The sequence below is a fragment of the Podospora anserina genome, chromosome 3, assembly GCF_000226545.1.
Source record: "Podospora anserina S mat+ genomic DNA chromosome 3, supercontig 2".
Lineage (NCBI taxonomy): Eukaryota > Fungi > Ascomycota > Sordariomycetes > Sordariales > Podosporaceae > Podospora > Podospora anserina.
In genome coordinates this window covers 213,444-235,758 of record NW_001914856.1, presented here as the reverse complement: position 1 = coordinate 235,758, position 22,315 = coordinate 213,444, and the positions used below count along the sequence as shown (strand labels likewise).

At 52.7% G+C, this 22,315-nt stretch overlaps 8 protein-coding genes across 8 annotated transcripts; 2 read left to right on the top strand and 6 right to left on the bottom strand.

Moving 5' to 3' along the window:
* Window positions 1-1,214: 1,214 nt before the first annotated feature.
* PODANS_3_2560 (uncharacterized protein) lies at window positions 1,215-3,576 on the bottom strand (the record flags this gene model as incomplete). The annotated part of the gene is made up of 2 exons (XM_001908987.1): window positions 1,215-3,238; window positions 3,336-3,576. 2 exons carry the CDS (start codon window positions 3,574-3,576, stop codon window positions 1,215-1,217), a joined length of 2,265 nt encoding a protein of 754 aa, XP_001909022.1.
* A 1,195-nt stretch (window positions 3,577-4,771) lies between these two features.
* PODANS_3_2555 (uncharacterized protein) lies at window positions 4,772-5,927 on the top strand (the record flags this gene model as incomplete). The annotated part of the gene is made up of 2 exons (XM_001908986.1): window positions 4,772-5,103; window positions 5,165-5,927. The coding sequence occupies 2 exons, from the start codon at window positions 4,772-4,774 to the stop codon at window positions 5,925-5,927; spliced, it is 1,095 nt and encodes a 364-aa protein (XP_001909021.1).
* Window positions 5,928-6,384: 457 nt separating this feature from the next.
* On the bottom strand, window positions 6,385-7,684 carry PODANS_3_2550 (uncharacterized protein; the record flags this gene model as incomplete). Its single annotated transcript, XM_001908985.1, has 2 exons — window positions 6,385-7,347; window positions 7,406-7,684. The coding sequence occupies 2 exons, from the start codon at window positions 7,682-7,684 to the stop codon at window positions 6,385-6,387; spliced, it is 1,242 nt and encodes a 413-aa protein (XP_001909020.1).
* Window positions 7,685-8,158: 474 nt separating this feature from the next.
* On the bottom strand, window positions 8,159-9,388 carry PODANS_3_2540 (uncharacterized protein; the record flags this gene model as incomplete). The annotated part of the gene is made up of 1 exon (XM_001908984.1): window positions 8,159-9,388. The coding sequence occupies one exon, from the start codon at window positions 9,386-9,388 to the stop codon at window positions 8,159-8,161; it is 1,230 nt and encodes a 409-aa protein (XP_001909019.1).
* Window positions 9,389-11,001: 1,613 nt separating this feature from the next.
* On the top strand, window positions 11,002-11,439 carry PODANS_3_2530 (uncharacterized protein; the record flags this gene model as incomplete). The annotated part of the gene is made up of 2 exons (XM_001908983.1): window positions 11,002-11,218; window positions 11,282-11,439. 2 exons carry the CDS (start codon window positions 11,002-11,004, stop codon window positions 11,437-11,439), a joined length of 375 nt encoding a protein of 124 aa, XP_001909018.1.
* Window positions 11,440-11,677: 238 nt separating this feature from the next.
* On the bottom strand, window positions 11,678-12,091 carry PODANS_3_2520 (uncharacterized protein; the record flags this gene model as incomplete). The annotated part of the gene is made up of 1 exon (XM_001908982.1): window positions 11,678-12,091. One exon carries the CDS (start codon window positions 12,089-12,091, stop codon window positions 11,678-11,680), a length of 414 nt encoding a protein of 137 aa, XP_001909017.1.
* A 545-nt stretch (window positions 12,092-12,636) lies between these two features.
* Window positions 12,637-13,635, bottom strand: PODANS_3_2510 (uncharacterized protein; the record flags this gene model as incomplete). The annotated part of the gene is made up of 1 exon (XM_001908981.1): window positions 12,637-13,635. One exon carries the CDS (start codon window positions 13,633-13,635, stop codon window positions 12,637-12,639), a length of 999 nt encoding a protein of 332 aa, XP_001909016.1.
* A 6,722-nt stretch (window positions 13,636-20,357) lies between these two features.
* PODANS_3_2500 (uncharacterized protein) lies at window positions 20,358-21,875 on the bottom strand (the record flags this gene model as incomplete). Its single annotated transcript, XM_001908980.1, has 1 exon — window positions 20,358-21,875. The coding sequence occupies one exon, from the start codon at window positions 21,873-21,875 to the stop codon at window positions 20,358-20,360; it is 1,518 nt and encodes a 505-aa protein (XP_001909015.1).
* Window positions 21,876-22,315: the final 440 nt, after the last annotated feature.

Sequence of the window (22,315 nt, the reverse complement as noted above, 5' to 3'; positions counted from 1 at the left end):
TTGGCAATCGTGAAAGGTGACCGGCGCAATGGGCCAACAAGGAATTGAGTTTCAGCGTGTGTTGACGTCCACAGCAGCACAGCAGCACAGATCCCTGTTGCCATGACGTAAAGTGGTGTGCGGGGTAGTTGGGCTGCTATCTCATCGCTGCTATCAGATGCGGCATCAAGTGTTAAAAAGGCTAACAGCTCAGGGAACAGGGTAGCTGAACTGGCTGCACCTGTTCGGAGCATCGAGCCAAGCAAAGCTGGGATGGCAGATCGATGGAGGTCTAGACCTTGGCAGCCAACGGCCGTCATGATCATGGCACAGGTGCATGCATCTATCTGCACCACCCACGACTGGGCCATGTTATGTTTCGGGTATAAGTGGCATCATCCGTGATTATGGGAAGGTACCGAATACAGGATATCATCTGCAACCTTGACGGTTCTCCCAGTCCTCTCACCACGTTGCAGAAATTTGACCAAACTCCCTGCTATGGTGTGTTCTCGTCAGATGCCGTAACAATAGAAACAAAAGCAGGTTGTGGTCATGTTGCACAAAGCTCGTGGCGGCCTCTGCAAATGGGATGGTCCGAGACTGGGTCCCTCAGAGTGTTTGAGGATTCCGATGCCGCTTGTGCCACCTTTGTTTATTGTTCACCCAACGGTACCAGATTTCATCAAACATCAATAATCATCAGGGAGCTTGGAGTATCCATGTAGGATTCTATTACAGACAACTGATGGCTGCCAGATTCATTCACCATCAATCAAGGTTCCTCCAGGACAGGTGTTCGGATGTTTAACTGGTGAAGCTACATGAGAATATCCAACTTCGGGGGCTCAGTGCGACAACATACGAAAGATTGTTTAGATGGGTATGGAGGTAAATCCAACAGCCAAATCCCTCTCATCCTGCAACGTTTTCGGTGGAAAAAATCTGTGCAGGGGCAACAAAACAACCCAGGTAAGCAAAAGGGGCGCCAAAATTGGGATCACAAGGTGATATGATCCTGAAAAAAGTGCCCAAGGAGGCGCTTGACCGTTTCCAAACGCCGCGTGAGATAAGCCGTATGCTGCTGAGAAAATGTTGCTCCAGAAATCAAGGGTGGCTTGCTCCTGTGACTTTCTCTTTACAAGCCGTAGTAGCTCCGTCTTGGCTTTGGAATCCATCTGAAGATCCTGCACCCAATCTTGCAACGATGCATGATCGTTCCACTGCCTTCTTTTCTACAGATGGAAACAAACGGGGATCTCTTCTTTAACAACAAATTGTTCTGTATCTCCATTGGCCGTCCTCCTCCGAAACTGAATCGTTATCTTTCGAAAGCTGCGAAGGCTGTTGGGACGGATGGGAGGGCCACGATAAGCGCTGATTTGTCGATCTCGACTTACTGATTCGAGCTCGTCTTCGTTATATGGCCGCCTGACAAACTCTATTCTCGCAGAGAAGTACGGGTCGGCGCCCTTTCTGAGAAACCACGCTACCGCTTCTCCAAATCTTGCGTCAAGCTGCTCGTGCGGTAGGCGACCACCCCATACTCGTTCCGCATGCTGATACATCCACTCATACAGTAAGAAACGGTGCCAAGTGGTCAATTGAGGCATCCCGCCCACGTCCGGTTCAACTTGAACATCGCGACTTCTGTTAATGCTGGCCCCAAGATGTGTTGGGTCGCTTAGGCCTTTGTCAAAGAGAAAGTCCAACATGGCAAAGTCTTCTTCCTCATGAGTTGTTCTCTCTCTGTGGCAGTTAAGTATGAGATTTGCGAGCAACCCCACTTTGTGGGAGCTATCGGTGACAGTTGGGTCATTTGTCATTTTCCGTGGTGGGTACTTGGACGTCCCTAACCAGATGCCGGTGGAAATAGGGCGGTTCATCCACCCGATATCTGTTTCTATTATGTCACGGACCACCCTCTGACCCCAAAATGCACAAGTTGCTAACCCATAGGCACTGTCGCCCGCTGGAAGAAGGACGTCATAGTGCCCGGGGCTGGGCTCAAGAGAGTCTTCATCAGGGCAGAATTTATCCCATGCATCCAGGAAAATGTAGGGACTTTTGTCTGAGCCATTCCTGTGCCGTTCACGAAATAATATATATGAGGTATCGAAGCCCGGGCAATTCTCGCGAATCATTCGTAAATCTGCGAGGTGCATTTGCGAAATTGCGTCCAAGACATCAAAGCCTTCAAGAAGCTCCAGCATCTTCTGTTGACCATCGGGGTGTTCAAGGAAGTCTCTGACCGAGTGGTGGGTAAATTGCACAACTTCCATCGTATATGGATGCGCAGCGTAGAGCCGTCGGACTCCTCCCAGGGTGACTGTTCTGGTATCGAGTAGTCCACCGCCCCACCCACGGAGGCGTGTTTTACCAAGCTTGTGCCGTGATGATTCTGTCGTGGCAGGAAATGAATTGCCTACAACGAAACTCCTGTCCCGCTCATAATCTTGAAAAAAAGAGTAGGCATCCACGGAAAAGGAAGCAACGCCTGTTTCCATTGCCTCGGAAACACTTGCCAACGTGCGGTATGCACGTTTTGTATCACGTAGAGAGTCAAATATGTGCTTGTAGAGGTCGTTTATCTCGCTTGGCAGCATCTTCAGCGAGTCTTTGAACTCTTGGGCCTCGGTAGTTGCGTTGTCGATCTCGTATCTCATATTCTTGACCACAATCCCAACCCACTGAAAAATACCCTGTCCTTTCTCCACAATGTCTTCGACCAACTGGTCGAAACCATCCGACCCAGATATGCGGTCAAGCTTGTCTCTTACACAGGCGACCATGTCGCTGTGAGTAAGCTCATGAAGCCGCAGCCGCCTGTCGTCGGAGAACAGGTTCATGAAGGAGTTGTATTCACGGCTGGAGACACACAGCTTGATGTTGCGAGATGAAAGGCCCGCCTCTGCCCAGCTGTTGAGTAGTGCAGCCAGATCTGTATGGTCCGTCTGGATTATTGCCTCGTACTCGTCCAGGCCATCAATAAAAAGGCAAAAGCAGTGGTTCGGAAATGCTTCGGCCACCTCACTACTGATAAGACGATTGAAAGCTGCCTTGACTGTGCTCTCCGTCACCTCGAGATCAGAGCTCAGCTGCCACGGCATCGATTGTAACCTTTGCCAGAAGGAAGGCATGACGGCGGATATAAGTTCTGGGCACTTTTGAAAGACATTGTGAAGTAGAGTCCGATAGAGCCCGCCGAGAGATCTTTGAGGCTCTGTACCGGGCCGCCAGAAAAAGAACTGAGCGACCGCTAGTTTTCGACTGTCTGAAAGTGAACAATCAGTAGCTGGTTAATTCTAGAGTCATCTTCTCGAGGCTTGACTTTAAGCCCAGGGAGCTCAACTCACTGGCCCAAACGTTGAGATGTCCAGATGTCGCAGTGTGTTCTATCAGATATTTCATCAAAGTCGATTTACCAGAGCCAGGCTTCCCGGAAATGTGAAATACACCGTGGCCAGATTCTAGCCAACCAGTGAACTTTTCCCTGGCTGCGCGCTGCGCCTCTTCTTGCAACGATTTCGCTGCATGCACGAACCACTCAAACGTCGTGTCGTGAGGATCCTGAACGAGGTTTTGATGGTTTTGCATACCATCAAAAGCCAATGCGCGAAGCACCCGGTCTTGCGCAATGCTATTTGAGACGTGGTCTGGAAGGGGTAGAAGGCTTCGTATCTGCGCCTGCGCAGCGGTACTGAGATCGCAGAGGTGAACTTGTTGCTCAAGTCGATTGATGGACTGTCGTAGATATTCGAGCTTTGCAGCATCATCTTTGACTAGTTTGAATAGAGTTTGCAGCGACGCATCCGTTTGGCGACTAGAAATCCGAACTCAGTATGATACAAGATCCAAGTAGATGTGGTGACACGAAACAGACCTCGTGACAAACAAAAGTTGAAGCGCAAGTTGGTTTCGGCAGTGATCTAATCTCTGCTCCAAGTCCACCCTCTCCTTTCCATGCATTTTGCTTTTCAAGGATGACCATAAGCTTTGTCTTATGGATCGGCTGTTGTCGGACTTGACACCCTCAAGCAATTTGATCAGCTGCTCCGACATCGACGAGCACTCTTTGGCGAGAAGACAAAGACTCTTTTCTTCGGCGGCGAGCTTAGTATCGTCCGGCGGTAAGAGTCGAGCGGAAAGCCGTTTCATCTCCTGGGCCACCTCTTGACGGGTGCGAATTTCGTCCGGTGTGCCATCGAGCGCTTCCCGAATCTCAATGGTTCCCTTGACAAGCTTGGTGCCAAATGGTACAAATGTCAGGATGCCCGACATCAGCCCGATGGCCGTGACAGGATCCATGGCGAGCGACGAAAATGAAGATAGCAGAGCACGCCGGCCTTTCGAGTGAGGATTGACTGAGCATTGTGACCGAGGAGGGGCTGCTCACACTACTTGTGTGTTTTTTCAAAATCCAAGTCTTTCTAGACTCCCGCTTTTCTCCTCGGCGCGAGGACTATAGGGACATTATGGGCTTACTCACTGGACCATAGCTCCCCGCCATTAAAGCTAGATATTTTGCTGACAGGTTACATACCTAGTTATAGTGTTGAGCATACTTGGCGACCCATAGAGTGGCGTTGTGTCTCGGTCAAGGTGCAATTACCCATCAACGCTCTGCCGGCGGCAGAGTGTATCCATTTAATGCCGAGGTTCCAGGAATCATGGGAGATGGGAGGAGGATGGAGTATTCATCTTGAAAAATCGATAGCGCTTCCAGAATCGGATTTTCAGCCATCAGCTTGCGACAGGGGTCTTGATCCACGCGTTCCAGACCCTCGGGACCATGCCAATGTCAACAAAAAGACCGCACGCGCCCGGGCTTTGCATTTGGATCCTCGGTCCTATTGTCATTCATTTTTTTTGTTTCCCAGTGACTGTCATTCATTTACGCACGTCCACCATGCGTTCGTCTTTCCTCCTCGCTGGCAACCTTTGGGTCATTCTGGGCGCAGCTACCTCAGCAAAGCTAGAGCAACGCGATGATGTCGAGGAGTGCGTCCAGGATGGGCTGTTGAACTGTTTCAGCAGTTCACTGGTACAGGCCAGCCAATTTTGTACCAACTCGATCGTCACAGCAACTGCATTCACCGAGGTCGTCACTGTCACCCCTACCGTGTATGCCTCTACAACTTTCTCGAATCCGTCAGAGCATGGAGACTGACGTGTATCGTTACAGCACCGTTACCAATGCCGTCACCGAAACTGCAACTATCACCGAACCTGTCACCGAACCCACGACCATCGCACAAAGTCTACCCCTGAAAGCTAGACGCAGGAAAAGGGGCTGCTCCAACAGACTGCCATTGAGCTGCCTGCGCAGCTTCGCTTCTTCCGTCGAGCCACTGCAGTTCACTTCTGCTTGCGGATGCATTGGGATCACAGCGACTACTGAGCTTGCTACCGTCACTGCTGATGTCACAAGCACAATTTTTGAAACACCGACCGTTACCGAATATGTCACCGTTAGCCCGACACCTGTGGAGGAAGAATCTACCCAGCAACCTACAACCGAGCCCACGACAACCGAGCCAGCCCCCACAACTCCAATTGAAGAGTCTACGCTCGAGCCCACAGCAACCCCGACCCCTGAGGTGACCACGACAACCACTGCCGAAGAGTCGACACTCGAACTCACCACGACAACAGCGCCTGAGCCCACAACATCCACTGTTTCCGTGCCCGAGTCCACCACATCAGCAGCACCATCTCCGTTGATCACCAACGGGGACTTCAGCGGTAACTCGCTGGAAGGATGGAGTATCACCAACAGGGTCGGTACCGGTGCCAGCGTTGGGGTTATCTCACAGGGTGCTGGCAATTACGTGATGGAGATCCAGTCGAGCTACTTTGTCAGCGCCACCATCGCCGGACTTTCTGTGTCTCAAACTATCAACTGGTGTGTCAGCCTCCTCGGGCCTTTACGCATAGTGGTATGCTAACGAGCGTCTCTTTCTGCAGCGAGCCAGGGGCTGATTATAGGCTCACATTCCGAATCAGCGTTATTTCCAGTTACACAAATGGGAATCCGTGGTCGGTTGTTCTGGGCGGAAGGTCGATCACGTCAGGTGCGGGTTCTTCTTTGGCATGGACTCAAATCGGCTATACCTTTGTCTGCTCAGCAACACGGGGCGGGAATGACCTTACCTTCCGGATCCAGTCCAACAACAACAGAGCGGTGAGGATGTTGGTGGATGATGTGGTGGTGACGAAACTTTAGTTCTGACGATTTAGGGGACACATCTGGTTGATATGGGTTGGAAACGAGGCACTGTTTCGATCCAGGGACTCAGAAGAAGGGGGCAAGAACAGCATTTCAGTTTTTGTGCTGCACCTTCGAGCCAACATAAACACACACGAGCATCCCTCCATTATGAAAGAAACCTTCAAAGCAGTCCTTTAACCTCTCCACTTACTCTTCCCCTTCCCCTTCCCCTTCCCCACCCGCCCCTCAAACCCATCCAACCCACTCCTCTCCAACCTTTCCTCCAACAGCCCCAAAATAACCTCATTATTCATATCCGTAAACGGGCAATGCGTATTCCCCACCACCCCCAAATCCTCCTTCAGCTTCACCACCTCCGCATTCCCCCCATACAGGTTAATCAGCTCCGCACAAAGCCTACTCTGCACCACCATCTCATCCCAAAACCCGCTCCCCGTCTCAGGGTGATTATCCCCCCAAACAAACTGGACAAAATCCAACTTTGCCAACCTCCTCCACGCCTCCTGCGTCACCACCAACGGCCCAAACGGCTCATCCCTCCTGTCGGTGACGTTATGCCCCTCGGGAAAGACGTACCCCGCGCTCTCATACGCCACAATCCCCCTTATCTTCCCAACCGTCTCATCGCTCAGCGTAGCCGCAAGCAACGCCCTCAGACCCGCGGCAGAATTCGTCAGGTAAACCACCCCCCCTCTTTCTGCTCCTTGCTCAGTGTGAACAGCCCCTTTGGCGGCTACTTCAGCGTGGAGGAGGATATGCTCGTAGTCATCAAACTCCACATACCTACCCCCGGTAGCTTGCTCCCAGCTTAGTCTTCTGACCTCGGGGTCCTCGGGCCATTGCAAGCCAGGCCACCAGTTGAGGTAGGACGGTCCGAAATTCCAGGCGAGGAAGTTGTCCTGGTCGCGGTAGGTGACGTCGTAGCGGTGGGGTTTGCAAGCCCAGTTTGCGCGGCCGAGGCGGGGGGCTTCGAAGAGGTAGACGGGGTAGCCTAGGCGGAGGAGGAGGTCTTTGAACCCGGGCCCGCCGTCCCAGCGGTTTTGGAAGGTTTGGGTGGAGGAGGAGTGCCAGAGGACGAGGGAGGTTGTCCGGCGGAGGTGGCCTTGGGGGGGGGAGTGGAGGGGAATGAAGTATTCCTGGGGGAAAAGGTCAGCGGAAATGGGCGGGAAAGAAAACGAGAATGGGGGGACGTACGAAATACCCGTGATCACAGGTTATTGTCTGGCCTGGACGTCGAGGGTCAGCCACGATCTTGCTGCCAATGTTGAAGCCGCCGGTATGAGACAAGACAATGGCCTTTTCCTGGTTCGAGTGGGTGAACGCCCATGGATCAGGTGCCGCCGCCTGCTGCTGTCCCAGACCCAAGAGAGGGAGGGACAGAACGAGAGCAGCAGCAGATCGGTACAGCTTGGTCATGACGGATAGGTGGTGGTGTGCCTCTTTGAACGGGTGCGGCTGCTCGAACCCAACCATCCCCAAGAAAGGGAGGCCACCTCAACTTAAACTTGACCCAACCCATCCCCCCGGGAGAAACTGGTCCTCAGACAATGCGGCCTGTCCCCAATCCCCAACATGGTAACACGCCTCTCCTGCATCAACCTACCGCGTCCAACTCCTCTCGGTGATAGAAAACCGAGGCCAAGACCCAAGCCAAGAGAATAAGCTCTGCAGTCACCCCCTTCTATTGACCAATACCACTCCATCCGGGTGGTTGATGTGGTCACACAACAGCATGTGCAACCACGTTTAACCAAACGTTACACAGACCAAAGTACAAGCCTTTTGCTATTAGAATTATGTAAATCCCCCATGAACACCCATCTGGTATAAAGTAACATCAGCCAAGGCCCCAATATATGTACCCCCTAAATCAGTCCACCAACCGCGTGAAAATTGCCTGCCGGACCAACTCAACCATAGCAAGAAAATGTCCCATCTCAGCCCGCATCATACCCTCCCCCTCCCCCCTCCCGGGGCCTGGGCCCACGCCTCGCTCCCAGGAAGCTCTGCCACCGGACTCAGATCGTGGTGCGGTGGAAGCTCCTGCACCTCTCTCCCATCCAACTCCCCCACCCCCGGACGTGCTGCCCCATCAGTATTAACCTTTTGATTTCCATTCGCCGTTGGCGCTTTCTTCCCTGCCGCGGCAGCAGCAGTATTATTCCCTTCAAGCTCACTTCTCATGCTCCAGGGCCGTGTCACCGCTTTTCCGTCCGCTTCCGAGACAGGGTTGGAGTCAGCTTCGGATGCGCGAGGGGACGGGACAGGCGCGAATGCCTTTTTTGGCTTTTCCCCGCCTTCTTCAATCCCGGCGGCACCAGAGGCAGATCGGCGGTTCTTCCGGTTGTAGTGCCAGAGGGTGAGCAGAGTAGCAATCAGTATGAGCCCTCCTATGGCAGCTCCTATGCCAATGCCGATCTTGGCGCCAGAGTTCAGGCCGCCGCCTGAAGAAGAGCTCCCGCCACCACCACCACCGGTTGGGTCCGAGCCAGAGTCCGAGCCCGTTCCCGAGTCTGAACCTGGTGAGCCTGTCTCTGATGGTATTGGGCTGCTGCTGGTATTTGATGATCCTGTATTTGGCGGTTGGCCTGTTGTTCCTGGTTGTGGTTGCGATTGCGATGGGGATTGCGATTGGGAGCTGGACTGACCTCCACCATTCCCCCCGCCGGTCGTTTGAGCCGGAGGAGATGTATTTGTCGGCTCATTCCCCGGAAAGAATGAAACAGTCCCCCCAGTCGTCTGCGGCAACCTAGCAATATCTGCCAGCCGTGGCGAATTGTTGATGGCGACAGTCGTCGACGCAGCATCAGTACAGCTGCAATAAGCACCATTCTGCAGCGTAGTCGGGCTTCCCTCCTGAGGACACGGAGCCCAATCACCACCGCTGTCATCGCAAACCGTCAAAGCGATCCACGGCTGGTCGATACCATACTTGTCAGGACAGCTCCCATCTCTGTATGATTCGTCGGTGCACCCGGCGAGATAGGTCAGGTCTGCTCCGTATGATCCTGGCGTGCCGTGGACGCCGAAGCAAGCGTTGTTGCTGAGACAGACATCTCCCGCTCCGCAGCACGTCACTGGTCCAAAGGCGGCATTTCCGCACGGGATGAAGCTTTTGTCGAGCTCGTTGCCTGCGGATCCGTAGCAGGTTCCGTTGCTGATGTAAATGTCGCCCATTTTCTGTTGTTTCTCACCTAGGTGGCTGTCGGAATGCTGAATTCATGCTGTCGGGCATTCAAACAATGATTGTAGCGGCATCATGATTCTTGAGGGTTGGTGAGGAGGGGAGCGGGAAAGGCTGATGACGTCGATGATAGCATGACGTTGCAGTGCCAACCCCTGTTGATCAACTTTTGGTGTCTGGACCAGATTGTCGCCGTTGAGTGTGAGCAAAGAACTTGGCTGCTGCAGTGAATATCTTGGCGGCGTTGATTGGCAAGCTGTCATATGATGGATCGTTTGGTTGTTGGCGAGTTGGTGAAGCGATTGGGAGTTCATCGCTTGAACAGCCTGTGAGCGTGCCAAGACGGCACGCGTGGTGTGGTGATGGTCTCACCAGGCACAATCCGAGGCCATTCTAGAACATGTCATCGCTGTTGTTCTTCAGTGATGAGTAAACGAAAGAAAAGAATTCCCTAGATCGGTCATTCTTCGTCTGTATCAAACGCTCTGTTCTCATTCGTTGCAGTCTGAGGAGATCTTGGCTCGCAGTGAACATGAGCCGTGGGTGTTCGAAAATTCCCGGTGTGAGAGGCTCATGTGAGAAAACTGCTGTCATGTCTTCTGGCCGTGAAAACCGTCAGTTAATTCAGCAAAGAACTCCCCCATCTAGAGCTCAAGTTGAATGATATCGGCCTCGCGATAAAGTTGAACCAGTGAGAAGAGCTCTCCCGCTGCCAGCGACTGCCGAGACACGAAGCTTGGCGCGCTCCCCTTGTTCTCGGGCGCTGCCGCCAGGAGAAGCAAAGAAGCCGCCAATCCAACTCTGGCTAGACTCTGATCTCGGGTTGATTCCAACCGAGAGAGGTCTTGTTGTTTTCCTGAGCATCATCTTCCTGATCCCATTCCCCGATTCGCATCGCAAGACATTGTGCCATTCGCCAAAACCATTCGTCCCAGGTTCAGCACTCAAGATCACCACAGCATTGCATCCCGTCGTGACAAAGCTCCCAATAACTACTATCTTTAACCCTCCCCCTGCCAAGACGGGCGCTTGGCAAAGTCAAGGCATGATAGCCGTCTCAAAACCACCCCGGATTTCCACGATTTCTCCTCCCCAGACGATCCGAACAATGTTTCCCATCGATCGCCTGATCCTTCCATGCATTCTTCTTTCTCTCCCTCGAACCGCTGTCCCAAATGGAGCGGCTGCAAATCCCGCGACAGTGGTGAATTCCTTGGGTTGAAACCGCACACCCCCTGAGAATGCCACTCCAAAACCACCAAAACATCCAAGCGCTACCACCATCGTGGGTTTCCGACTCCACCAGGGGGGAATTAGTGAGCCTCCTTCGGCAACATGATCCGATCGACACAGAGCCTCGCTCAACTATAAATCTCCCACCTCCCTCACTACCTCTCCAACATCTTCTTTTCGTCTTTAAGCCAGTCTTCAATTCCGCCGTCTATTCCCGTCCCCTTTTCCTTCAACCTTCTCTTCAATTCTCTGTCTTCATACCACAAAACACCCACATTCATTCCGCCGGTCGGGTCCTTCTTCTTTTTTTATCTTTTTCCACAACGCCAAAACCAAGTCTCAACTCCCCCTTTCAACCACACCATCTCTCAAAATGAAGTTCCTCACCCCCCTCGTCCTCGCCATGGCAGCCCTCACAACCGCCATGCCCGCGGCCGAGAACCCCGCCGTCCCCGCCATCGCCGCCCGCCAGAACCAGAACCGCCCCGTCCCCCGCGGCACCTGCTGCGTGGCCAACACGTCCCTCAAGCAGGACTCGTGCTTCGCCGCCAACGGCCAGCCCGGCCGCTGCGTCCCCGGTGGTAACAACTGTATGTCTTTTCCCAATCTCTCTTTCCTTAGTCAGGGAGTGATGCTAACACAAACACAAACAGGCGGCTCCAGACTCAGCTGCGTAGCCAACAGCCAGCTGACCTGCACCAATAACATCATCGAGCGCGGCAAGAACCTCTGCCGCGCCAGGGCCGGCAACGGCCGCTTGTTTGATGGCGCGAGGTTGATCAACAACTTGAACCAGGCCACCGTCAACTAAAAAGAAGATGAAACTTTGAATAGGAGGGGAGAACTGCCAGGAAGAAAGAGGGGGACTGGAATCCATAATAGACAACTTAATAGACGGTTGCAAAACAACACCACCACACCCCCATGCATGTGAAGTGAATCAGTGTCTGAATTTCATAACTCATAACCCTGGCTTAACCCCCTTCAAACTTCCCAGCCAGTCATTGCTCATATTGCCCGCAGCCGCAAATGCCAACACCAACACTCATCTATTTATCAGCCACAGGAAAATCCTTCCCCGCATTCTTCTTGTACTGGTCCCGAATGAAATCACTGATCTGCTCATCCTTGGCCTGCTCGATGGCGCTCTCGTTGGACTGGTCGCCCTGTCCGAGGACGTGTTGCTGGAAGAGGTCGACTCCTATTTTTATTTTTTTATTTGTTAGTGGTGATGACGTAGTGGAGTGGGTAAGGTTGGTTGGTGGACCAAACGTACCCTTATCGAGAGGATCCTCCTTCTTCTCCGACTCCTTGCCGCCGCCGGCGAGGCTGTTAAACTTGTCCATTAGGCCGCCGCCGGAGGAGGAAGACTGATCGGTGGGGTTGGTGGTGGTGGGGTTGTTGGAGTGGTCGGCGGGTTGGGAGGTGTTGTTTCCGCCGGTGACTTTGTTGAGGAAGTCCATGTTGGGTAGGGATGTGGTTTGGTTGTAAAGGTTGGATATGGAAGATTTGTTTGAGGAAAGCTATGGCTGTATTGCTGGATGTTGATGGGGGAGATTTGAAAGCAGAGGTTTGAATTGGAAAGGAGGGGTTTTAAACACGGGAGGGAGCCACAGCCGTGGGACGGGGACGGGGACGACGATGATGTCATTGGACGTCTGCTGGCAGGAACACGAACATAGTTCTCCGCTTTCTTTAAACGAAGCGACGGGGAGTGGGAAGGGGCGGAGGCGCAAGCTTGAAATGCCCGTAACACTATCAGGTGTCAGATAAACGAATGGGATCTTGATTCTGTGGTGCGAGTCAGAAACAGGTGGGCGAGGAATCGCCAATGGGGAGAGTGCAAGGTGAGACATGCAAGTCAATCAGCTGGGCATGGATCCATGGACTGGTCTAGATCTGGGTTGTGTATCTTGAGAGATCCATGAACAATCAGCGGGACTCGTCATCAAGGTGGGGGACAGCATTGTGGTATCTCTACATGCCGGGGTGTCCAACCCCATGACACCTACTCTGGCTTCTGCCCAGTGATAACCAAGAAATCAAATATGGCGTGCGCATTCCCCCTCTTCGCCGAAGCCCTCACCTCGGCATTCAACGCCGACACCTCGTCCTGCGACCACCCTAGCACATCCCTAAACAGCGACGCCGTGAACGCCTCGACACCCTCGATGAAATTGACCGCCATCAACGTTCCCACCTCCTTCAACCTCGCATCTTTCGGCCAGCTACCAATCGGCAGCCTAAACTTCTGCACTTCGACATTGATGAACCCAGCATCCTTCACCCACTTCTCCATCTGCGGCGCCGGATCCAACGTCCGCCCAATCTTGTCGCACGCCAAGATCAAACCCTCCATCATGCGAACCATGGCATTGTCCTTGCTCAGGGTACCATCCTGAGAGTACAGCGTGTTGGCCGACTCCTGAAACTCAACCCACCCACCCGGCTTGACATTGTCATACATCTGCTTCACCAGCCTCGGCCAGTCCCTGATACCGCCCGCCATGTACCGACAGTGGATGTAATCATACGGCTCGACGCTCACGCCGGCATGCACCCAGTCGAGCTCGACATCGTCGACGATGAACTGCACATTGGGCGGCACCCACCTCGGCTGGATGGGGCTGAGGTCGTTGCCGATGATCTCCTTTGCGCCAGGGTGGTCCTCCCCAAGGTGGATGGCCCAGAGTCCAGTTCCGGTGCCGATGTCGAGGATGCGGAGCCCGTCGTCGGGGTTGATGGGCGCGAGGAACAAGCGGTCGTTGAGCGTGCGCCAGAAGGCGTGGTGGACCAGGTCGAGACGCTCCTGCTCGCGCTCGTCGTTGGGGAAGGAGTAGCTCCCGGCTTGGTAGGAGTGGTAGCGGCGGCCGTGTTTCCACTCGTAGTTGACGAGGCTGCTGTGGAGGGAGGTGGTGGACGAGGTGGCTGCTTCTTGGCTCTGGGCGAACTTGTCAAAGTCTTGGTCGACTTCGACGCCCTGGGTGTCGTGTTCGATGAGGGTCATTTTTTGAGTACCTAGTAGCAAGCAAACGCGCTGTTCGTCAAGTCAAGTGATTTGTTGATGGAGGAGGAGCATTGCGACAAGAGAAGAGGAGAGAAGCGTGGTAACACAGTCAGAGGTGGCATGCATGGAATTTTTAACAGGCCACAACACAACACAACACAACACAACCCAACACAGCACAACACACCAAGCTGTTTGGGGGTTCGCAGGCAGGGAAAAGGTTGAATGTGGGGGCGTGTTAGACTCAAAAGAAGTCTTTGCTGCAGCGCGGAGGGAGTCTTGGGCCGGCGTTAGCGAGGGGGTTAGCGAATGAGGGCGGGAGGGGCCGTGACCGAAGTGCGTGCAGATGATGCCCTGCCACGTCGGGACCCCGCCCGGATCCAGCTCCGTTCCGTCCCCGGCCAGTCAGGTGCGGGGGTGAATCCTGGAATGCGCCCTCGGACCACTCATATAGCGCACGCCTGGTGACCCCTCTCTGTCTGACTATTTCTCACGCCATCGCCTTGGTTGTGATGCTGGACGAGAGAACGAGGCTGGTGAGCATTCTCATGTCTCTCCTCCGGTGGGAAGGCAGCATAGTGCTCAGCTGTGTGTGTATGTTCCCTCATCGTGATTCTAGAAAACGGTGTGTAATCAGCCACTGATCTTCATCAATCCAGAGCCTTTCTCCCACGCCCCTGTTGCTGTCTTGTTCAACCCCATCTTCCCCTTCCTCGAAATGACTCCCAGCTTCAGGGAGCTGATCCAAGTCTTGGTGGCACTGAGAGGCCAAAACCACCGCTAAGGATACCATACCTAGGCAAAGGGGCAACGTGATCAATAGAACACTGCTTCTCATTGATCTTTCCATGGTGGAAACCTTCGTTCAAACAACCAAGATTGAAAAGAACATGGCCCTTGTTGAGTTTTTGCAAGTGTAGCCTGATCAATGGAAGACTGCCGGAATTCAGAAAGCGGAGAAACGCATCTTATAATTCTTATGTCAACTTAACAGATGGCTTCGATAGCAGGAAATCAATAGGCAGGCAAGCTCAAGAAAGGGGCGCGACTGGAAACAGACAAAGCAGAAAGGAAGGATTAATAATGCGGATAATACTTACTACAGTAGTCGACAGTCCTAGTCCATACCCGACATGAAGAAAAAGAAAAAGCTCCCTGCAGTGCTTCGGCCTACAACTCTCATCACCACCCGTCTTCCCTCCATTGTCCCGCTTCGTAACTGTACAGGTATAAAGCACTCCTCCATCACTTTTAGAAATCCTTCTCCGGGTCAATCCATGAGAACCCTATTCTGACATCACCACCTCCTCCTCAACCCACAATGTTGTCCTCAAGACTGAACCACCCTCCTCCCCTGTAATGTCTCTTATCTTGGGCAGTCTTCCTTTTATCTTGAGCAGTCGTGTTCGTACAAATATCAATATCAATCACATCCCTCAGCAGGACTTTCCCTTGAGACCCCAGAAATCCCTCTCGTGTCGTGCGTGAAAACGGTCCGAGAAACTGTACTTAAATACTCGTGGTACATATCGTCCTCATCCTCAGAATCACCCTCGATGATCTCGTCGTCGTCATTTTGCAGCGCCATAGCTTCATCATCTAGAGCCTGATCCTGGATGTACTCCTGAGACAATCTGGGCCGATGTCGACGGTTCAACCTCGCAGACGGGACCGGGAACCGGCGTTTACGGGCTGCTGTCCAATGTTTCTACCTTGGCCATCGTTGGCTCCAGGCATTTGTGCACCTGAATTCGCTGGTTGGAAGCTCTGCTGGTCGGGCGTGCGGGCCAGGAAATATCGGGGATCGATGGTCCCAGCTGGGTTGAGCCCCTGGAGGTTTGTTTGCGTGTTGAGGGCTCTTGGTTGCATTGTCGAGGAGAATGAGAGAAGTCGGGGATCGCTGAAACGTGAAAGCTCGTCGTGGGGATTTTCTTGGGTTGATGTCGGAACCCTGGCCGAAACAGTGCTGCTGGGCTGATGCTGGGCATCAAAAGCGTCAATTCTGAAGAGATTGACGAGACATAGCATTCTCCATGCGACCATAGGAATCATTCCCGGGTGGATGCTGGCGGGAAGTACTCTCCAAACTAGAATGCGAAGGATTCCCCATGCCATCATATGAAGACCTCTCCATGCTAGGAACAGTTTGCTGCATGTTCGCATAGGCACGTTGCCGATTAGGAGGCCCAGGAAAAGCTCGATGATGAAGCGGACCAGCCACGATGTTTTGGTGAGGCATGGCGGGCTGTTGTTGCTGAGCACGCTCGAGTTGCCGACGTTCAGCCTGCATTTTCGCTTGAGCTCTTCGTCCAGCTCGAATAGCATTTGATACGCGTGGCTTCCTTGCTGACACATGTGCTCGTCGGTCCTGGCGGCGGGGGTGGCGGTGGAGGAGGCCGAGGTGGTGGTGGCCCACCAAACCCACCAAGTCCACCTTGCGCAACCCCTGGTCCCAGGACCATCGCCATTGTCGTGGCCTGTAAGTAAGACCGATTGTTGTTTAGGTTTGGCTATATTATCTCATCATTTGTTAGAGTAAAATGTAGTGGGATGGCAAGCGAGGTGTTGGCCACTTCTTACCTTGCTTTGTGCGGAAAGGCACGGCGACAATCTATCGATCTGATCTACGAAACTGTTAGGCCCTGTCTAGGGATGATGACGGAAAACGCGCCCAGAGTAACTCTGGCGCAAAATTGAACACTTACAGGTTGGATGAGAAAGGCGTATCAAACCTCCGACTGATCGATGTCGTGGTGTTAGAATAGTCGGTGGTACCGCAATGCAGGGCATAGAAGGAAGACGCCAAACTCAACCACGGAGCAAAGCTGTGAGCAAAGATGAACTGCGCAGGCCAGGTTGGCCCAAGCCACAGGATGGAGTGAACTGTGGGCTGCCCCACAACACAGAGCGATTCCTCCGTTGCAAAAGTGCTGGTGTGGAGCGGGAAATGGACGTGATGTGATGTAGGTCTTATATGTAAGGCTTGGCCGAGCAGGTATCAGTCGAGGGGGCAGGCAGGGCATTGGTGAGCTTGCCAGATGAAATACGAGGTCTTCCCCTATAGAGATGGCCCTAGTACACTGTCCTGTTAGATACCTACCTTGACTTGCTTCCACCAGCTATATGAAACAACGATCAATTACATTCTTCTTCAACTCAACTGTCTGGGTTTCTGAACTCAACACCATGCTGCGTTTTCACAGCTTCCCGTCCTTGCAACTTTGCTCAACCTTCCTGAACTCGAAGTCGTACACCAACAAACTCTCAATGAACCCCTCCCCATCACTATAAAATAACATAGCTTGGTTGTAGTTGGTTCCATTCTAAGTCGCCCTCCAAAATCTCATCTTCATCATACCTAGTCATCATGCGCCGCCCCGTCTTGACGAGGCGCGAGCGCCGAAAAGATATCGAGGATTGAGGACACCCGTCGGGTTTACATCTTGAGGCACCTCACCGCCCGAATGCCCGTGGCGAAGTTGCTGCTAGCTAACCCTATGCCCTGGAAGGTACCGTGGGCCGATAACACCCGTCGGATTTTCACCTCGAAACATTTGTCCACCTGAACTCTCGTACCGAAATCTCTGCTGGCTAGGCAGAGGCGAAGGGAAATATTGAGGATCAATCACCAGGGCGGGGTTTACACCTAAGAGGTTGTGATCTCTCCTGCGCCAATCTTCTGGCCGTAACCGGTGCCTTGACCGCAACCGTGGTTCTGACCGGTACATATTGCTCGGGCTGTAGCTGACACTCTCGCCGTACCTGACTAGTGTCCCCCCCCGTGTAACAGGTGTTGGGGATATAACCAGTGTTGTGGGCATAACCAGTGTTTAGGACAAAAGTAAAGTGAATAGAAAAGAAGTGTTTAAAATACAAGGAAGATTACAGTGATAAAACAATCCAACAGAAGATATCTTCCGCGCTCAGCTCTACCCCTCATGTAACTAGGTAGCTCCGCAAGGACCCCTATTCCGCTTCCATTTAGTTATACAAGAAACAAACAATAGCCAACTCCCACTTCGCATATAGCCTATTTAGGCACCCGAATCGTCGCCGTGTTTGCGCTGGTTCGACGAGGCTCCAGGTAGATATCTGGGATCAGTTGTACCCTCTGGGTGTGCTCTGCTAAGGGGTAGGATGTGGCTGGTATGTTAATTGAGAGGGAGTGCTGCTTAGAACAGGCTGCTGAGGGGTTGGGTAACTCGACTCCGCGCGGTGATGATCGCTGGCAAGAAATTGCCCGCTCTGAGGAGTCTGCTGCTGGCCATTGGACAACCCATTCGTAGCATGACCATGGCCGGGATGGATTGGACCTTAACGACGCCCTCGAGCATGGCCAGCCCGAGCAGAGACACGCGCTTTCCCGGCTCTTCTTTGTGCATGGCGCTGGGAAACTCTCCGCCAAGTTTCTTTGGTGGATGACCCGGGCCTGGCCTTGTGAATGTCGATCAGGTGGCGCCCCATATTGCGTTTATTGGCAAGGGGTTGATATCGGGCGGCTCCCGCGATGGGATCCGTGCCGATTGGACACAGCTTGCAACGGTATCGACGGTCTTTGCTCGGCTTTTCGATGTCAGATTCGGAAGTGTCCGGTAGACCGTCCAGGATAGGTACCGGCGGCGGCGCGCCGCCTCCAGCACTACCAATGCCGTCTTGGGCCGATGGGTCAATCACTAAAGCCATAGTGCTGGGACTACCTGGTCTTAACATTTGTTAATACGAACGAAACGGATAGGTGGGAATAATGAACTGTTCTTACCTTGCTTCCTTCTGAGGGCTACTAAATTAAACGATCAGGGTGGTCGAAAAAAAAGTCGGGGGCTATTCGAGGCAATGTTGGGAAAAGCGACTCTTCAGTAAGCAAAGTGCAGTAAGTCGCAAGTGAGAAAATAACAACCTAGGTATCGACTGGCTTAGACACTGGTTAGAGCGAACAGTAGGATGAGCAGGTGTGGTGTTGAGCACTGCTTACCACCTTGCTTGCTTCTCAGAGAGGTGTGGACTTTTCTCTGATGGTTTGGGGGGAAAGGGTAGCCGAATCATGAAGCAGAGGAGAAAAAGCAAAACAGAGAGCAGCATGGCCCACATGTTGTGATTGAGTGAAGGGAGTGAATACCATGAGCCGACCAGACCCACTCCCGACGTTGACGGTTAACGAGGCATCAGTACAGAGAGGTGCAATCTCAAGCGCTATCAGTCATCATACTGTTGACGTTGAGCCGGTAAGGGTGAACGTGGGTTAACAGCGATGTGAAACGCACATCAGTCCGTCAGTTTACATCTTCGGTGCCTCACGTCTCGATGACGGCCAACTAGCAAAACATCTGGGGAAAAAAAGTATGTATATGTCTACGGACAGGTTTGAAGTTACCTAATACTGGTCTTTGATGTTCAAGTCGTCGTCGAAATCAGCTTGTCAGTGAAGAGTAACAGGTGTGAAGCAACAAAAAATCCATCTGCTGTAGGCCTCGTGTCTTTGAAAGTCGGTTTCCTTCGATCCTGTCAGAATTACAAAAGCTGCTACACATACTACTTACCACTGCACGTGAGGAGACTATAGAATGGTCTTCGACATGCCGAGGACAGACTCTCGTAGCAGCATCACCTTGTGAGTGAGGCGGTCGAGGGTAATTTCCCTTGTCTGCCATTGCGGTGATGATGGCCTGGGTTCTGGTCAGAGTTGTGTAGCGGCTGAGTGGACTTGTCTTTGGTGATTACTTGTGGAAATAATTTCTGAGAAAGGGCGTCATGTTGGTGGAAAAGGTCCAAGGGCGAGTTTCCTGGATACAGCACGTCAGTCTGAATTTTAGCACCTCTGTCCCTTCTATCCTTTTCCTCATCCAGCAGCCATGAGAGGCTAGTCTATCGAGCGTTGGCGCTTCTGTTGATCTCGTAGTTTCTTGATCCATCGTTCACCTCATGATGTTGACCTGCAAGGTGTGTTGTTAGCATCCATCTAAAAAGGGGACCGCTGTCTGGTTCAACGTGAAATCGGGAACAAACACAACCGCAAAACAACACCCATGAAAACACGAATATGCGGAAAAGAAAAACATACGAAAATAAAAACCGAGCAGAAAAAAACAGCTATCTCAAAAATCCCTTCACCAATTTCTCAGCCCTTCCCCAGAATTCCTCCATTCCGACGAAGAAAAAAGAAAACAAAACCAAACAAAACCAAACAAAACCAAACAAAACCAAACAAAACCAAACAAAACCAAACAAAACCAAACAAAACCAAACAAAACCAAACAAAACCAAACAGAAAATACAGATATCCCAAACATCCCTCCACCAATTTCTCCGTCCTTTCCTGAAAATTCCTCCACTACCCATTCTCAAAAGCCCCAGAGCCTATGATTGGCTCCGCCGTTGATAGCACGCGCGACAATTCTAGTCACTAGCCGTGTCACCGCCATTCTGGTTGCTCGGACCATGCTGAGCGGCTTGACTAGATTCGTTCAGTAGACGAGGGTCGATGGTTTGTTCGTAGCCAAGGGTTTGGCGTTGACCAGGTTGAGGGACCTGAGCGTGTCTGGCGGATTGGCCTTGATCTTGACCAAGGCCGTATGCGCCGCGCTGACCGTAACCATTGCCCGTTCTTCGACTGTTGCTAAGGCCGTAACTATTGCCCAGGCTGTAACTATTGCCCAGGCTGTACCCATTGCCCTGATTGTAACCTATGTTTCGGGCGTAGCCGGTGCCTTGACCGTGAGCATAGTTCAGGTCGTAGATATTGTCTGGGTCGTAGCTGGCCCTCCGGCCATACCTGTTGCTGGGGACATAACCGGAATTGGGTACGTAACCGGTGTTATGGACATAGGCATTGTCGTGGAAATAGCCGGTGTTCTGGACATAGCCGGTGTTCTGGACATAGCCAGTGTTGGGGCCATGTAGGTAACCAGTGTTCTGACCCGAAACATTGCCCTGGCTGTAGCCGCTGCCATATCCACCAGCCTGGCCATGCTGATATGGATTCCCGAGCCGAGGCTGAATGTTGTTTGTAGTTCCAAGGCCATACATAAGATGGGTTGGGGTGTTGATGTCATACAGGCCAGAATTGGCAGACCTGTACTGTCGTCCACACTGCGCCGGCCATACTGGCGTTGCTGCAGATGCCCGCTTCTCACAGCAGCCAGGTTCTGTTCACTAAGCAGAACATCCTCAGTGCGCTGAATACCTTGGGCTGGTCCGGAGGGGTGAGGCGTGTGGTGGCGGTTGCCAGTTTGCCCGTGAGAACGAAGAATGGGAGGCTGAGATGAGATTCCAGCGTTTCCAGACGCTAGATAGTTGGGCGCAATAATCCCAGCACCGGCCTGGACCTGATTATGATCAAGTGGAACGGCAGGGTAACGAGAGATGGGGACTGACGGGGTCGGGTGACCCTGGGTGATGCTTCCTGTCCCAAGGTTGCCAGGTTGAACAGCATTGGCCTGTGGGATATTCTCCAACTGCGCAGTCTGTTCCATGCCAACGTGCTGTCGCATCAAAAGGGTCATTGGCCCAGGTCTAGCATGGGTTTGCACCCGTTGGCTAATGTTGGCTGGTACGATTGGTCGTTGACCGGCATTTCCCTGGTGCTGGCTCAGCTTCGGGTTGGCAAGTCGAGAAGAGCGTTTCACAGGGGCAAACCTGGCTTGGTTCGGAGCTGGAGCGACAGAGTTCTGGTGGTTCTGCGCTCGTTGATCGAGTTTCCGTCTACGCCTGGTGCGTTGCTCTTTCAACTGTGCCGCAAGGGCGGGACTTGACTGCTCGAGTGCCACCAGCTTGGCTTTGCGCTGAGCCCAAAACTGGCGCGTTCGCTGCTTGGGTCTCAGGTGAATATCCTGCTGGTGCTTACGCAAATTATTGCTTCTTGCGAAAGGCAGCTTGTCCCTGGGACAAATTATGCACTTGAACTGCTGCGCCCACTCGTCGTCCTCCGAGTCGTAGGTATTCCAGTCAAGTGGGACTGGACGCTGGGATTCATCGTCGGTTATGCCGTCATTCTGGGCGGTGTTATTGCCCTGATCACCAGCAGCATCTTCGTTCCCACCGTCGTTGTTGCCTCCCTCCCCGCTGTCGCCCTGTCCGTCGTTACCCTCTCCGTCACCGTCTTCGCCAATCCAGTCCGACCCGTAAACCTCCTGATCATTGTCATCATCCCCCTCATCCGAATAGTACGCAACTAGGTCTGGTTTGTCCCAGTTGAACGGCCCAGGCGGTGGGGGAGACATGGGTGCTTCCGCAGCGGCTGCCATGGTGTCCTTTTATCCGATTCTTGAGGGGAGCTAGCGAAATGGAAATGTATAGAAAGGACAAGGGAGTAGATAAGAGGCACTGGCTGAGGGTTAGTCGGGGGAGCAGATTTACACAAATTATGAAGCGACTTACAAGAAGCAATAATTAATTGCAAGGAAAAGGAAATGATCGCAAGGAAGAGCAAATGAACGCTCGTAAAGACCGCAGGTGATGAGGCTTGGGTGATGAAGCAAAAAAGCAGTAGGAAATCGCTTGCGGGGTGTAAATTGAAGGAGGGCAGGCCAGATTTGTTGCAGTGGTGGGAGTGAAAAACAAACAGTGGGAGTGAAAAGCAAACAGTGGGAGTGAAAAGCAAACAGTGGGAGTGAACAGCCCCACCTAGACGGTGATGGGGTATCAACTCGGTATTGTCGAGCAATATTCACTTGGGAGGAACCGG